Source organism: Mustela erminea, chromosome 9 (genome assembly GCF_009829155.1).
Source record: "Mustela erminea isolate mMusErm1 chromosome 9, mMusErm1.Pri, whole genome shotgun sequence".
NCBI classification, from domain to species: domain Eukaryota; kingdom Metazoa; phylum Chordata; class Mammalia; order Carnivora; family Mustelidae; genus Mustela; species Mustela erminea.
The window spans coordinates 71,697,636-71,714,610 of NC_045622.1; the positions used below are offsets into that span (position 1 = coordinate 71,697,636).

General features: G+C 52.8%; 1 protein-coding gene across 1 annotated transcript in view; it reads left to right on the top strand.

Moving 5' to 3' along the window:
• The window catches only part of OTOG (otogelin), a 76,605-nt gene that overhangs the window by 55,102 nt on the left and 4,528 nt on the right, over positions 1–16,975 (top strand). Inside the window, exons 37-53 of the mRNA XM_032358182.1 lie at positions 92–260; positions 569–714; positions 1,322–1,411; positions 2,589–2,772; positions 5,032–5,252; positions 5,465–5,603; positions 7,178–7,372; positions 7,585–7,797; positions 8,410–8,514; positions 8,684–8,791; positions 9,221–9,322; positions 11,982–12,080; positions 13,229–13,269; positions 14,801–14,876; positions 14,988–15,166; positions 15,927–16,031; positions 16,211–16,330. Coding sequence (XP_032214073.1) covers positions 92–260; positions 569–714; positions 1,322–1,411; positions 2,589–2,772; positions 5,032–5,252; positions 5,465–5,603; positions 7,178–7,372; positions 7,585–7,797; positions 8,410–8,514; positions 8,684–8,791; positions 9,221–9,322; positions 11,982–12,080; positions 13,229–13,269; positions 14,801–14,876; positions 14,988–15,166; positions 15,927–16,031; positions 16,211–16,330 — 2,292 coding nt within the window. The remainder of the gene's footprint in view (positions 1–91; positions 261–568; positions 715–1,321; positions 1,412–2,588; positions 2,773–5,031; positions 5,253–5,464; positions 5,604–7,177; positions 7,373–7,584; positions 7,798–8,409; positions 8,515–8,683; positions 8,792–9,220; positions 9,323–11,981; positions 12,081–13,228; positions 13,270–14,800; positions 14,877–14,987; positions 15,167–15,926; positions 16,032–16,210; positions 16,331–16,975) is intronic.

Here is a 16,975-nt window from a genome sequence, read left to right on the forward strand (position 1 = left end):
TAGCCTCGGGTGGGGGTGGGGGGAGGGGTGGGTAGTGAGGGGCTCAGTACTAGGCTGGGCACTCATGCTGTCTCTCCACCCTGTGCCCCAGCCAATCGCTGAGCAGGACTGCGTCCGCCACATCTGCCTGGAGGGCCAGCTGATCCGAGTGAACCAGTCCCAGCACTGTCCCCAGGGTGCCACACGCCCTCGCTGTGGGGTCCTGGGCCTCGCAGTGAGGGTGGGTGGGGACCGCTGCTGCCCCCTATGGGAATGTGCCTGTGAGTCCTGGGGTCCACCAGATCCTCCCCAAACGTGACCTCGGCCCCTTCCCTGTGTGTTCCTTGGCCTTAGGGTAACTCTGACCTGAATGCATTCTCCTGTGGGACATCTTGTCTCATTGTGACCCCTGAACTGGCAGGTCCCTACTCTTGCAGCCTCATCTCTGTGATGCCTGCTCTGAGGGACTCTCCAGCCCTCAGGGCCTCTGAATCCCACTTGGGAAAAGGCCAAGTTGCCTGCGCTACTACCTGGGTGGCCTCTGCCCCAGAAGCATCTGTTAATCTTCTCATCCTTGCCCCTCCCCCAGGCCGGTGCTCAATCTTCCCTGATCTAAGCTTCGTGACCTTTGATGGGAGCCACGCAGCCCTGTTCAAGGAGGCCATCTACATCCTCACCCAGAGCCCCAAAGAAATGGTCACCGTCCATGTCCTTGACTGCAAAAGTGCCAACCTGGTGACTGTCCCCGGCTGCATTTGCTGCTGGGGCCTCGGAATTTGACGAGATTTGGAGGGGAGATTGAGCAGTGAATTGGGTTTTAAGGGGTGCCAGAGGCGAGGACAGACACGGAAACCCCTACAGTAGCTCTGTCTATCAGGGGTCTCCTGGAATGGCCCTGTAGAGAAGGGGCTTGTGGAGTGTACCACCTTGTGGCCCTTTCTGGGGCCTGCACCATTCCCAGCTCATCCCCACTGCCTAAGCCCAGGTGGGAGGCACCCGAGTGCAGAGGAGCTGGGATGCCACTCCAGCCATGTGGCCTATGGCCAAGGATGCTGGCCACAGAGAATCATCTACTAGGGTACCCTCATGAGCCGGGTGGAAGAGGGCAGGATTTTCTGTTTGTTTTTGCTTTTTGTTTTGGCTGGGTTTACAGGAGGTCAGGTAGAACCAGACATGCTCCCTGAGATTCTGTGCACCATCTGCCCAGCCCCGACGCGTGCCCCTGGCAGACTGCGAGGGGGTGGCAGAGAAAGGATGCTCACAGTGGCTCCCCAGCAGGAGGAGGAGGAGGAGGCAACAAGGACTGGGCTCCAAGCTGATGAGGATTGGGCTCTCTCTGCAGGGGCACCTGAACTGGCCCCCGTTCTGCCTGGTGATGCTGAATGTGACTCACCTGACCCATCAGGTCACCATTGACCGTTTCAGCCGGAAGGTGAGCGCATCAGAGAGCCAGTCTTCCCAGGGCTGCGATCAGGCAAGCCGCAGGGCGTCCAGCTGTGGAGAGGTCTTGCTCACGGCTGGGGGGCAAGGACAGAGAGGGACCCTTCCAATGAAAAATAATGCAAAAGGCTCACCTCATTTGTTTCCCCTTTCTCAGCAATCATTTTCCTGTGCTGCCAACTGTTCAATGTCTGAAAACTATTGTTACATATAATTTGTCAGGGTTTTTTTGGTTGTTTAAGGTAAGAAGGTATATCTAGTCCTTATTACTCCATCTTGATCAGAAGCTAAAGCCCAAGTTCTTAGATGCGACTGTTCATTCCCAGACCTGGGAGGCCACTCCAGGTCCATGGAGCCCCATCGCCTCTCTGCATAGCTAGGAAGGCTCAGGCTGAGAGCACCAGGGATTTCCCAAGGTCGAAGTTCCCCAACACCGAAGTTCCTGTCCTGGATAATTTGCAAAGTGATGAATAAAACAGTGACTCCTCTAGGAGAGGGAGGTTTAAAGTCATTATAAATATTTTAAGATTCTAATCTTTTAATCTTCCATTTCTACAAAGTAAAACTACTAATCCATAGTACATACAAATTTAACCTTGTCAATATGTAGCAGAGGTTGTAGCTGTGACTGTATAGTGGTGGAGAGAATTAGGGTGTGTTGCATATTTAACAAACATTGAGACCCTGGTTTATGTCGGGCCCAAAGGCAGGTGCTGGGGATTCAAAGGTGGATCTGGTGCCTTGATGAGGGAACAAAGAGAGGTCAGCACAGAGATGAGGAGGCCCCAGAGAAGGGGTGCCCAAGATAGAGGCTGGAGACTTAGGGAAAATTCCCCAGAAGAAATGCCCTGAGCAGTATCAGGAAAGAAGGGGAGTGATTACACAGCCTCAAAGTGCGTGTTTGTTTGGGCACAGAGATGCAACTTGTCTCCCGTCTTTTTGTTTTATTATTTTCTCATAAAAATGGTTTTAGAATTCTTTGATGCCACTTGGACAGTGTCTTGGCCACATGTGCCTGAAACAGAGCCTGTTACATAGCTTGATACTGTTTGTTGGATAGATGTGTGGATGGCTGGGTGGGTAGGTGGATGGTTGGATGGATGGTTGGGTAGATGGGTGCGTGGACGGACAGACAGCTGTGCTCACATTGAACACTCTCCCCCCACAAGGTGACTGTGGACTCACAGCCCGTCTGGCCCCCTGTGAGCAGACACGGATTCAGGATTGAGGACACAGGTCACATGTACGTGATCCGGACCCCGTCACACATCCAGATCCAGTGGCTGCACAGCTCAGGACTCATGGTCCTGGAGGCCAGCAAAGCCAGCGAGGCCCAGGGCCGCGGCCTATGCGGTGAGGTGGGACCCAGCTGGGGGAGAGGGGATGGTTCTTGGGTCCACCTCTGTCTCCCAGCATAGGTTCCCCTGTGTGAACCCAGGGAAAGCTGGGACAGAAGGCCAGGCCAAAGGTGGAAGCAGCATGGCTGCCAGGGCAGAGAGACCTAGTGTCTGGTGTTCTGAGGCAGAAGCTGCCAGCAGGGAGACGGCTAAGGGCTCTGGCCTCGGCCAGTTGTCACTTTAACTGGGATTGTCTGTCGGCTTCCCGGATAGCTTCCTAATACCAGATAATCCTTCCTGTCTGCATAGGCCTGGGCACTTCACAAAGCACTTCCACACTCTGATCTCACTTATTGCAGGTCACCGACCTAACAACCCTAAGAGATGACCATTGAACTAAAAAGGAAAGGGGGCTCAGAGAGGTTAAGCACCTTGCCCCAACTCACACAGCAGAGCTGCCACAACACTGGGGCTCTTCAGACACCAACATGACTGCGGGAGTATGCCCTTAGGGACCGGATGTGTTTTGATAAGGAGAAGGGGGGGTGCAGGGGGAGTGTGAGTGTGGACAGCTGCTCCCCCACGGGACATTCTGTGACAGGATATTATGATGCCAGGGACAGAGGAGCACTTCCATGTTCCATAAACACATACATGTACGTCCATAAATCTGCACCGTTTTGATCATTGACGCTCACACCCCTGTATTCAGAATGCCCTCTTCACGTGAATTAAGATGTGCAAGTCTGCTCTCTGTTCATTCTTTCATTACTTACCATGTGCCAGTTCCAGGACAGATAGTAGGCAAAACAGAAGAAATCACTGTTTTATGAAACCTCTGTTCTTACTGACTTACTGATGCAAGCATATCTTTTTACACACACACACACACACACACACACACACACAGCACTGCCAACACTCCATCATCTTTTTCTCACCATGTCTTGCTTCCACTCTTTATGCCTGGCAGGGAGTGCTGGCCTCAGGAGTAATCTCCTCCCTAGGATACTCAGGACACCCTTCGGTGACTCAATGTCAAGACCAAAAATGCAACCACTGGGACCATAAAACCTGAAGGTTTTGAGTAAATTATGCTTTACGTTCATGAAACTGGTGGCTGGAGGTGTGAAAGCAGAAGTCAGCCAATTTTTATCCAAACTAACACTCTGTGTCCTGGGCACCCTGCTGGGGGACCAGGGGAGACTACTGGGAAACCAAAATCCGTTCTACAGAACTGGAAGGTCGTGGACGGGTGCCTCCGAAGCGCTCTTGAAAGGACTTCTGAGAAAGTGTTTCAGGCAGAGGGAGCAGCATAAGAAGGTCAAGGGCAAGGAAGTGTGTGTGGGGAGCCTAGAGCTTGAGAGAGGAAGCTGAAAGTTAAGGTCATGGTAGAAGCTGTGACAGAGAAACTTCAGCCCCCACCCCCATTTCAATGTCTTACGACCTGACAGAAGTCTATTTCGGGCACACAAAAATTCCCAAGTGGAGACTCCCTCCAATCTTGTGGCTCTGCCATTCTCAACACATGCTTCCAACTCCACTGCAGGAAAAAGAGTCAAGAGAGTCAAAGAATATTTATGGACCGCCTGGCCCCAGTACCCTTCACCCTCCTCCTCACTCAGCATGGGCTCCCCCAGCCCCAGGAGATCCTGGGAAAAACAGGCTAGAGAACTGTCCGGGAAGAAGAGGAAAGAGGCGTTACACTTAGCTAGCAGTCTCCGCTAAGGCAGATTTTCTTGGAGTCATTTTTAATTTTCATGTAAGGTCAGAGCTACTATAAGGAACTCCCATTTACTTTTTACTCAGATTTACCAAGGGTTCACATTTTGCCACATTTGCTTTTCCTGCCTCTGTGTGTACACTGAGGTGTATAAAATGTGTTTAGATGTGTATAAAGGTGTATAAAAACCACACATAGGTATACATATGTGTATATATATGCATGCACACATATATGATTTTTATATGTGCACTTTTCTATGTTCTGCCGTTTTTACATAAATGCATTTTTTCTGAATGATTTGAAAGTTTGTCGGAGACATTGTATCCCTCTATCTCTAAATACTTTGGTGTCTGTCTCCTAAGAATGATGATATCTTCCTACACAGCAGGTTTCTTAGCTTCTCTGTGCCTCATTTCTCTCATCTGTAAAAGGGGGATAATAGTAATACCAGCCTCAAAGAATTGTTGTAAGAAATATGCAAAGTGACATCCAGGGACCTGGGAGTGGTGGTAATCATTATGGCTATTGGGATCGTCCTTCCCTTTCTAGGCATCTGTGATGGGGATGCAGCCAACGACCTCACCCTGGAGGACGGCTCTGTGGTGGGTGAGGCTGAGGACCCCGCTCCCTTTCTGGACAGCTGGCAGGTGCCCAGCTCCCTGACCTCGGTGGGCCAGACCCGCTTCCGCCCGGACAGCTGTGCCACAGCGGACTGCTCGCCCTGCCTTCGCATGGTGTCCAACCGCACCTTCAGCGCCTGCCACCGCTTTGTAGGTACCCGCTGGGGCCCGGCATGGGGGGACCTCCCAGGCTAGGAAGGACAGTCCCTATCTGCAGAGAGCAGCTCCCCAGAGGTGTTGAACCTGGGGCCAGATCATGAGTCTCCAGAAACTGGTTATTGTGCCTGGTTATTGTGGCTGGGAGGAGCTGGGCCCCGGGATATGGGGAATCAGGGGGGAGCAGCACTGTCTGGCGTGCCCAGGTGCCACCAGAGTCGTTCTGTGAGCTGTGGATCCGGGACACCAAGTACGTGCAGCAGCCCTGCGTGGCACTGACGGTGTACGTGGCCATGTGCCACAAATTCCACGTGTGCATCGAGTGGCGACGTTCTGACTACTGCCGTGAGTCAGGGCCTGAGCGGGAGTGGGGAGGACGGGCGACTCCTCCATGGCTTCTGACGCTCCCTCCCCTGTTAGTCATTGATTTATTCATTCATTCATTGATATTACTCTGTAATTCAAGAAGTATTTTACCAATATATCTATGATAAATACATAAATAATTGTATTTTTATTTAATATACAATATAATGTAAACATATTTAATATACTATATAATAAATATAAATCCATCTATGAATAATTTAACACATTTATTTTTATTATAATGTAGATTAATAAGCCCAATGAATATTATCTGCTTATTATTTAACTTACCTGAATCTCTTCTCCTTCTCTGTAAAATGAAGAAAGTAATAATGGCTCCCCCTAGGGTTGGTTTGAAGGTGACGTGGAGGTAATGTGTGCTGAGTGTCTCCCGCAGGCACACTACATGGTTACCATCCAGGATGTATTGCCTTTCTTTTAATTTCTTGGTCATCTTTCTCTTCCTTCAGTCTCTCCCTTCCTTGCCTGAGAAGGGAAGTGAGAGCCACCCCTCCCCATCCCATTAGGTTTGCACTGGTGGGGTAGACGGGGTGGACCGGCCTAGGGCACTCTGATTTATAAATGTGGACACATCCAGATAGGCTGGAAGGAGCTCACAGGAAGACCACGCCTAGAATACGACGGCAGATAAAAGATGAAAAGACAAAGTCATCTAGAGTAGTGTTTTCCACACTGTGGGTATGAAACCAACTTTGGGGGTCAACACCATGTTCAAAATATGCAACAGAATAGAAAATGCTAGTGTGTACTCTACCTAGAAAGAGTAAATATTGTTTTTTTGGTTTTGGGGTTTTTTTTTTTTTGAGTAAATATTGTTTTGTGAACAAGTTTGTTTCAGTATATCAGTAATGCTCTAAAAAACGTTCCATATATATATATATATACATATATATATATATATATATATGTATATATATATATATATCAGTAATTCTCAATCCCAAACCATCCTTTAAAATCCCTAGGGAACTCCAAAAAGTACGAATGCTGGGCCCCACAATAAGAGATTCTAATGTTGCTCTGGGTGCGGTCCTGGCAAGGGGATTTCCAAAAGCTCCCAAATGAGTCCTCTGTAAGGACCACTGTTTGAGGTTTAAGGACCACTGTTCTGCATGCCCGTGTGTACCGGACCACAGTGTAAAGTGTACTTTCTAAGGTCAAGAAAATTTGAAAACACTGATCTAAAGCAAGGTTTTGACAAATGTTTCCTGCGAAGGGCCAGATGGTAAAGAACTGAGGCTTTTCAGGCTTTACTGTCTCTGTCACAATTAGTTCTGCCCTAGGAGTGCAAAAGCAGCCAGATACAATAGGCAGGTGCCTGGGCGTGGCTGTGTTTCAATAAAACTTTATTCGCAAAAGTCCGTAGGAGGCTGGATTTGGCCTGGGGTGGTGCTTTGCTGCCTTCTGATAAGGGAGGCAGGGACACCAAACCCCTTTGCACTCTCTGCTGAGGCCAGATGACACTCTGAGGCTCTTCTTCACTCTGCCTGGGGTCTGAGCCCTGCTTACTGTCCACTGTGCCCCTGCAGCCTTCCTATGCTCCAGTGACTCCATTTACCAGGCATGTGTGGCAGCCTGCGAGCCCCCCGAGACGTGCCAGGACGGGCTGCTGGGCCCGCTGGACCCAGAGCAGTGCCAGGTGCTGGGCGAGGGCTGTGTCTGCTCCGAGGGCACCCTCTTGCACCGGCGCCACTCGGCGCTCTGCATCCCCGAGGAGAAGTGTGGTAGGTCCCTTCCCGGCCAGGGTAGGGCCCTCCAAAGCTGACCTCACCCCAGGGTCTCCTCATCCCACCTGCCACCCATGGCCGAGGCCCATCTGCCCCCCTCTAGGTCTGCTTTGGGGATGGTCAGTGTCCCAGGGAAGGTCAAGCCTGGGATGGTCTGGGTCTTCCCACCCACCTCAGTCCCTTGTGTCCCACCCTGTCCCCCACCGCAGCTTGCACTGACAGCACGGGCGTGCCGCGGGCCCTGGGGGAGACCTGGAACAGCTCCCTCAGTGGATGCTGCCAGCACCAGTGCCAGGCTCCCAACACCATTGTCCCAGTGGACTTGGGCTGCCCGGGGCCCCGCCCTGAGACCTGCCCACGTTTTGGGGAGGTGGCCTTGCTCCTGCCCACTGAGGACCCCTGCTGCCTGGGGACGGTTTGTGGTAAGTCCCGCCATTCACTTCCCTCAACCTCAACCGTTAAGATGGTTAAAGGGCGCCGGCTCCCCCTGCAGACCTTGATGGATAGGACAAGGCTTGGGAAAATGAAAGGGGCGTGTGTGTGGGGAGGGGGGGGTGCTGCAAGCAGGGAGAACCCCACCTGGGGGAGAGGAGGCCCCCTCAGGAAGCAGCGTGAGGTAGGGCTGGAAGACACAGGCTATGGACCTGAGCAGTCTGGACAACTCTTCTGCCATTTTGCAGCCTCACGACCTCAGCGATCATTTAATGTCTTTTGTGCCTTAGCTGGTTCTGTTATAGCACGAGACTGATCATAGTCCCCGCTTTCTGGCTGATTGTGAGACTCTAGAAGTTGATTCTGATCTAGGATAGCAGCTGGCACTTGGCCCATCTCGATGAATATTAACAATTAATGCTCTTCTGTCGAGCCCTGGACCTTCTGTGTGACCCTCAGAGGCCCCTTCCTAGAATGTAGGTTCTGGGGAGATTGAGAAATGAAGACAAGCTTTCTAGGTGCTGGGGAGTACTGGAGGCCAGGAGGTGGGGGTGGGGGTGTTCCTAGCCTTCAGGTGACATGCCTTGTGGCCCCTGGCCCAGTGTGTAACCAGACTCTGTGTGAGGGCCTCGCCCCTACCTGCCGCCCAGGCCACCGACTCCTCACCCACTTCCAGGAGGACTCCTGCTGCCCCAGCTACAGCTGTGGTGAGAGCTTCTGAGGCAGGGAGCGCAGGGGAGTGGGGAACCCTGCAGCCGGGGACGGGGAGCTCTGGGGACTGGGTTCTGGTTAGGGACTGGGGCAGAGCCGGGCTGGGGGCTCAGGCATGGCCAGACAGGGTCTGCTCCCAGCATTTAAGTTCTATCTTTTCTGCAGAGTGTGACCCAGACCTGTGTGAGGCAGAACTGGTCCCCAGCTGCCGCCAGGACCAGATCCTGATTGTGGGTCACCTGGGGGACTCGTGCTGCCCCTCCTACTTCTGCGGTGGGTAGACATGCCAGCAGATGTCAGTGTGCACAGCTGGATCCCCGACATCCCTTTCCTCACACATTTCTTGGGGGCGGCTGGGAAGGAGATTGTGGAGCTCACCAGATAGACTGGGCACAGGACAAGGGTGAGATTCCTGTTCAGAACAAAGGGAAGGAGGAAGAGGAAACCAAGCCTGGCTTCACCCCACCCATTACTAGCAGGAGGAAATTGGTGTTTGTTTGGTGTAAAACTTTAGGTAGACAAGGAGGATCTAGATTCTTGCTCCAGGACAGGCCCCATGAGGCCATGAAAGGCTACTTGAGTCCAGCTCCTGTCACAGCTGGGTTTTAGGTACCCCCCTCCACCAACCCAGCAACCTGCCCTGTACCAAGACCCTGTGAGGGGGACTTCCTGTGATGGCCGTGGCTCCTCTCCCCTCCTCAGCCTGTGGCGACTGTCCAGATCCGATCCCCGAGTGTCAGGAAGGAGAGGCGCTCACCGTGGACAGGAACACCACAGAGCTCTGCTGTCCTCTGTATCAGTGTGGTGAGTCCCAGCTGGAGGCGGGCATGCAACCTCAAGGGGCTCCAGGGACATTTATGTGCCCCTTCACAAGGCCCTCCCTCAGGACCAATGGCAGTTCAATAGGGAGCCACAGGGAGCCCCAGGGTGAGGAGGAGCCAAACCTATGAGGGAGGAAGAGGCCTCATGGAGGACGCTGGGCCAGGCGATGGTGCGGGGTCCAGGCAGGGATGTGGATGGCTGTGAGCTTTCAGGAGGAGGTTCCCTGTCCCCTCCCTTGAAGTCCGCAGGCCCAGGGGGAGGCCTAGGGTGAGACCACCCCAACCCTCCCAGCACTGATTCACAGTCCTTACTCTATGAGCCAAGGCCCCTGCTTCAGGGCCCCTCTTGCCCTGTGTCACCCTGGCTTTGCACATGCAGCCTACATCCAGAAGACCCTGCATCTCAAAGCCTTGGAAGCTCTTTTGGGTTGCGACTGTAAATAGAAGTGGACCCTTTCTGATATCTTCACAGGACGTAGTACCTTAATATAATGTGTACTGTGTACCTGGTACCTTAATAGTACCCCTTAAGCCTAGTAGAGGCAGCATCAGGGACGTTAAGAAAACCTAACGGATGAGAGTTAACAAGCTGGTTGAATTTCAAGATGACTTCATTTGCAAAAACCGCACACTGATTATAGGGAAAAGGGGAGTGAACTTCGCCTGCCCAAAGCGGTGTAGGTGGGTACTGTCTGCCAGGAGACCCCAGGGGCAACCCTGACGGCTTCAGTGTCAGAAACCAACTTTGGAGCAGAGTAGACTTCCACGGCGCATGCCCAGATGAGCTGACCCCAATGCACAGATCAGCCCTACCTGGGGGCTCCAGGCCTCTCGTTGCCAAGTGTTCACAAAGCTGATCTGAGCAGAGGGCCAGCGTCCTTTGCCTTGTCTTTCCTTTCTTTCTGTGTCTTCTTCTGTCCTTCTCGGCCTCCTGCTCTTATTCATGTGTGTCTCTGGGGTTCTTTTTTTTTTTTTTTTTAAGATTTTATTTATTTATTTGACAGAGATGACAAGTAGGCAGAGAGGCAGGTGGAGAGAGAGAAGGGAAGCAGGCTCCCCCTGAGCAGAGAGTCCAATGAGGGGCTCGATCCCAGGACCCTGGGATCATGACCAGAGCTGGAGGCAGAGGCTTCAACCCACTGAGCCACCTAGATGCCCCTCTCTCTGGGGTTCTCAGGAGGAAGTCTGGTCATGGGGAGTGAGAACAGGTGCGGCCAGTCAGTCATGGTTTTGCTTCCCGGTTTTGCCATTTGCCCCTAGCCATGTGGCCTGGGGCAAGTCACTAACTCTCTGAGCCAAGGTTCCTCATGGGTCCAAAGGTGCTAATAGTACGTACCTTGAGGGACTCTCATGAAGATGGGAGATAATATATGTGAAGTACCTTATAGTCCTTGGCATACAGTAGGTGCTCAGTAAAGGGAGGGTATTGGTATCATTACTTCTTCCAATCCTCATTGTACTTTTGTTATAGAAGCCATATCTGCTTCATAAAAGGTACAGAATCCAAGTAAATGCAAGCGAGTGAGAATACTTTCTTCTGGCTTCCTAGATACCCCACTGGCAGCACAGTTGGGGTTGGAATACATCCTTCCACATACTCACTAGGCCTTTATACGTGTGTTTGTTTTTAATCAAAATAAGCTCATACTGTACATGGTTTTTTAGATTTTCTTATTTTTTTATCGTTTTTATTAGAGAATAATTAATATACAATGTTAATTAGTTTCAAGTTTACAACATAGCATTTCAACAAATGTGCACATGCCTTTGGTCTCGTCTTGAAGAATGTCATCACCATCTGTCACCACACCTTGTCATTATAATATTGTTGACTCTGTTCCCTGTGCTGTACTTTTCATCTCCATAACTTACGTATTTTATAACTGTAAGCTTGTATCCCCCCCTTTACCTATTTCACCTATTCCCCCCGCCAGCAACCACCAGTTTGTTCTCTGTATTTAAGAGTCTGTTTTTTGTTTGTTTGTTTGTTTTTGATAATCTTTACCTGTGCCGATATACTTTTTTTTAGTAAATCAGATCAGTTTTCAAAGTGCTGTCCCCAACACCTCCCCTCCCCACCCCAAAGTTGTGCCCAGGAGTCCCTCAATCCTTGCCTTGTCCTCCCAGTAAATGAGAATGGCTGAGGAACCCCAAACTAAGAGGGATTGCCTGAATACTAGGAAAAAGGGAAGTGTGCACCATGGAGTGTAGCATCCCTGATACAGAGCGGGCTCAGGGTGGGCTCCGTGGGTATGGTTCCCACAGGGTGCATAGCGTGGCGTTCTCCTCTAGAGGGAACGTTCGTTCCCAGCAGTGGAGCTTGCACTGGTCCCTGGTGTCCATCTGCCCCTACTCTCAGGGTGACACAGAATCTAGGGGGAAGGAAGGCTCCGTTGAGTCACTTTAAGGTTTTGACACTGTCCTATTGCTAATCCCTCCTCAGAGTGGAACTAAGGCTTCCAGAAGAAGTTCTGGGGGAGACTCCAGGAGCCCAGACTTCTTCCCTGGGCTCTAGCCCTGGAGGGTGTCTACGGAACATTGGACAGGGGTGGGGGCAACCAAGGAGGAGCCCAAGGTGTCTGCAAGGTGTCTGCTCCAAGGTGTCTGCAACTGACGTGTCCTCTGCCTCCCTTCCTTCACAGTGTGTGAGAGCTTCCGCTGTCCCCACGTGCAGTGTGGCATGGGCACTGCCCTGGTGGAGGTGTGGAGCCCGGACCGCTGCTGCCCCTACAAGTCCTGCGGTGAGTCCCTGCGTGGAGACGCCTCTCTCCACAGCTTCGCAGAGAGGGAGGCAAGGGAGGCACGGCCCCCACGGTCCACCTGCTTACATTCCAGCACTCTAGAACCACCAATACTGCCTTGCTCCCCCTGCATCTGAATGCTGGGCACTTCACATTCCTACACATTTTTCTCCCTGGGATAAAAGAAGGAAAAAAATCGAGATCCCTGTTCCCCAAAGGTTTTTCCATCTAAAAAAAAAAAAAAAAAGCCTTTATTGCAGCTGTCTGTTAGTTTAAAAAAAAAAAAATGTTCTTAAAATTTGCCTCAAACCCCTTTGGGAGCCTCCATGACTCCATCAATAACGAACACCAGTGAGCTTTATGTAAAAATGTGACTTAGAAAGAGTTGATTTAGAAAGAGTTACACATTTATTTCACTCGTCTTTTTTCCAGGCCTCCAATGTTAACGTCAGGAGGCCAGAGAGTTTGGTCTGTTTTATTCATAGCTTTGTCCCCAGAGCACAGGAAAAGCTCTGCACAGAGTAGGCGCTTAAAACTATTTGCTGCAGGAGTGAGGGACCCAGGAGAGTGTTTTCACAGGCGCTTTGACCTTGCGCTCTCCTCTCGGGAAGCTAGAGCCTACGTGTCTGTTGAGTTTGCTGGCACTGCCCGGGCAGCAGGCTCTCCCTGAGCAGGACCTGCCCAAGGCTGGACACTTGGACCAATAAAGCCGAACTTGCTGGAATACGTATTTGGGAAAGACAGACGGTCAGAAGTTCCACCCCTGCCATGTTCACTTCTGGAGAGGCCCCACATCTGCTCTAGAAAGGGCTCTCAGGAGGATGGGGCAGGGTGAAGCCCAGATGACAAAGGGCACCTGTGATTGGCCTGTCTGCCTGTTTAGCCTCACTCGCCTCTGGAGTGGAGCTTAGAACCAGGAACCACTCTTGCCTCCCCACAGGCCTACCAGGGGAGCCACAGTCCCTGTGTCCCCGGAGGCTGAAGGGAGGCTAAGATTTTGGCTTCTTCCCCCCCAACCCCCACCCTGACTGGGGCTGAGGCTGAGCCAGAGGAGGGTCTGCAAGGGAGGGAGCATTATGGGGACCCAGGGTGACTTCCACCTGGACAGCTCCCAGTGAGATGGGTCCCCGCCCTCTCCTGTTTTTCAGAGTGTGACTGCGACACAATTCCAGTGCCCCGGTGCCACCTGGTATGGAGACCCTTTTTCTCCCCACTCTTTGAGATCTGCCACCCCCTTTCCTTTCTACTGTGTTCCACCCCCTGGAGACCCTATTCCTTTAATGTAGTGCAGAAAGCCTTGGCGTCCTCATCAGCTTCCTTGTCCTAAGCTCTGCTTTCTGAGTACAGTGTCCACATTTATAAAGTGGGCATGCTCATGCTTTAGCATCATGGTGAGCAAGTCCAATGCTGATGGGGATGGCAATGACGGTGGTGGTGGGGATGGTGGGGATGGGGATGGTGAAGATGACGATGATGGTGACAGTGATGATGGTGGTGGTGGGGATGGTGGAGATGATGGTGATGGTAATGATGATGATGGTGGGGGGGATGGCGAAGATGATGGTGATGATGGTGGTGATGATGGTTGTGGTGGGGATGGTGGAGATGATGGTGATGGTAATGGTGATGGTGATGATGGTGGTAGTGGGGATGGTGGAGATGAGAGTGATGGTGATGATGATGATGGTGGGGGGATGGTGAAGATGGTGGTGATGATGATGATGATGGTGATGATGGTGGGGGGGATGGCGAAGATGATGGTGATGATGATGGTGATGATGGTTGTGGTGGGGATGGTGGAGATGATGGTGATGATGATGGTGATGATGGTGGTGGTGGGGATGGTGAAGATGATGGTGATGGCAATGATGGTGGTGGTGGGGATGGTGGAGATGACAGTGATGGTGGTGATAGTGATGGTGAAGATGGTAGGGGGGGATGGTGAAGATGACGATGATGGTGATGAAACTCATAATGGCAGCTAATGTTTACTGAGAGCTAACTATATGTCAGGGACGTTCCTAGGCCTTTTTATGTATATTGTCAGATTAATTCTCATGACAGCCCAATGAGCTTGATTCCATGATGATCTCAGTTATACAGATAGGAAGACTAAGGTTAAGGTCATGAAGCTAGTAAGTCACAGTCAGGATTAGGACCCAGGAAATCTGACTCCAGAGACCATGCCCTTCGCCTCCAGGCTGCACAGCCCCTGAGGGAAGGGAAAATACTTTAAGAAATGTGAAGTTATGTTTAAAAGGTTTTTTTCACCATTTTCTGATTATATATATTCTCCTCACTCCATGTCCTACAACACACACTTCCTCTCATTTCCCCCCCCTCCCCATCCCTCCTCTTCTCCCTTCAACTGGTGAATGAGGACGGTAAATGGTATAAGCCATGCGGGGTTCTTGGCTGACAGCCATGCAATGGTCCCTCACTGAGGTGGCCAGTGGGTGCTTGGGGTGAAAGGAGAGCCTTTAGCCCCTAGGAAAGGACACTGGGGAGTGTTCCTCAGTGGGGAGCCACCCTGGGAATTTTCCCCTTGGCTGGGGAAGGCGTGAGCTCCCTGGGAGCCAAGGGCCCCAGGCCCGCCAGCCCCCTCCCCACCCACAGCACGGAGCCAACTGACAAAGACAAGGGCCTGGGTGGCAGACTGCTCCCGAGGGCGGGCCTGGGCTTCTGCACCCTGGGGTGCTGACTGCCTCTGCCCCACCCAGTGGGAGAAGTCCCAGCTGGACGAGGAGTTCCTGCACAGCGTGGAGAATGTGTGCGGCTGCGCCAAATATGAGTGTGGTGAGCAGGGAAGGGACGCCCATTGGGTAGGTCCAGGCTGGGCTGGCCAGGGGGTGCTGGATGTGCCTGCCGGGCTCTCGGTGACTGCGGTCATCCCACACACCTACCCAGTGAAGGCCCCCGTGTGCCTGAGCCGCGAGCTGGGGGTGATGCTGCCGGGCCAGACCGTGGTGGAGCTCTCGGCAGACGGCGTGTGCCACACCTCGCGCTGCACGGACGTGCTTGACCCTCTTACCAGCTTCTACCAAATCAACACCACCTCTGTGCTGTGTGACGTCCACTGTGAGGCGGTAGGTGTGGGGCGGGAGGGGGATGGGCCAGGTCAGGGCACCAGCCTGGGTGACCTTGGGTGCTCCAGGAATCAGAGGATCCTCAAGCTTTCTAGACACGTCTGAAGGGTAGGGCTGGGGGGAGGGGCCCTTCAGAGACCCCCGTGGAAGATGCTGAGCTCGGGCCGGGTTGGGAGAGGCCAGGAGGGGAACAGCAAGAATGCGGGTCTGGCCAGGGCAGGTATCTGATGGCGAGAACACAGATCGAGGCACCTACTTATGACTGGCCCACTCCTTGCTGCTCTGTGTGTGTGTCTGTGCTGCTACCCTTTGTTGAGCACTTCTGCATGCCCAGTAGCTAGGATAGTGACTGGCTTCTTGTAAAAGCTAATGAGGGTTGGGGTGGAAATAGCCCCATTTGTCAAATGAGAAAACGGAGGCTGAGGGAGGTCCAGTCATTTGTCCAAATTCCCGCAGGGACTAGGACTCAAACTGAGGTCTGTGCGCAGCCAGAAGGAGCACCCTTAATCACCAGCAGTGCTGTCGCTGAAATGGGTGGAAATGCTCTTCGTCCATGGGGCCGGGGTCTAGGAATTGCTGTGAGGGAGGCTTGAGGCGGACGGAGGGAAGACCTTCCTGCCTGACATGAGAGGCTGGGAGCTCCCTTTCTGAGGGCGGCCTGCTCTGGGCTTCGGGCTCTGGGACCTCAGGCAGTAGGAAAGGCAGGAGGGTGGAGGTGGGCACAGGGCTGAGGCCCCTCTCATCCTGCCGGATCCTGTAGAACCAGGAGTATGAGCACCCACGGGACCTGGCAGCCTGCTGCGGCTCCTGCAGGAACGTGTCCTGCCTCTTCACTTTCCCCAACGGCACCACCTCCCTGTTCTTGGTAGGCGGCCCCCCAGCTACCCACCTGGGGAAGGTGTGGGGGGTGGTTAGGGGTAGGCCAGGGCTCAGGGAGAGGTGCAGACAGGGTCCTGGGCAGTGCCAGGTCCTGGGCCACACCTGTGTTCAGAGTTGTGCCCTAGCAGTTCCCACGGGCCATCTAACCACCTCTGTGCCCTCCAGCCTGGGGCGTCGTGGATCGCAGACTGTGCCCGTCATCACTGCAGCAGCACTCCCCTGGGCGCGGTGCTCGTCCGCTCACCCATCAGCTGCCCCCCACTCAACGAGACTGAGTGTGCCAAGGTCAGTGCCAACTTCCTCCCTGCACGGCATGGCCTGAAGCCAGGGATACCAGCCGTCTTACTGGCAGCGGGCTTGGGGGCTGGCGGGGGTCCTGTGTGCTGAGGTGAGGGAGGAGGGGTCCACTGAAATCTATACGCGCCCTGCCACCCCAGCTCCACATCCCTCCATGTGGTCCCGCTCTGACCTCATCACAACACACATCCCCAAGCATCACATGGCAGCGCCCAGGTGTACGGAAGCATCCATCCTCACACACACACCAACATGGACAGTCAGTCCCTCACGCACACCGCACACCTCACGGGGACATGAACCCCTCTGCCTGCCAGAACACACGCCATGGACCATCACACAACGGGGCATACAGGCCACACACAGCGTGCAGATGCCCAGTTCGGTCGTAGGATGGTTTGATGGTACTGCCACTGACCAAACCAATGCCAGAAGGGACAGCTGTCACTCTGGGCAGACATCAAGGGAAAGGATTTCTGGAGGGCTGGGTTATTGCTGCATTATCGAAGTTCCCGAGATTGATATCAGACATCAAAAGATTTCTGATCTTACCTAGAAAACACACACACACCCTCCCAGTCATACCCTCACAATACAAAATCACATGTGTACACACACAAGTACACACTCATA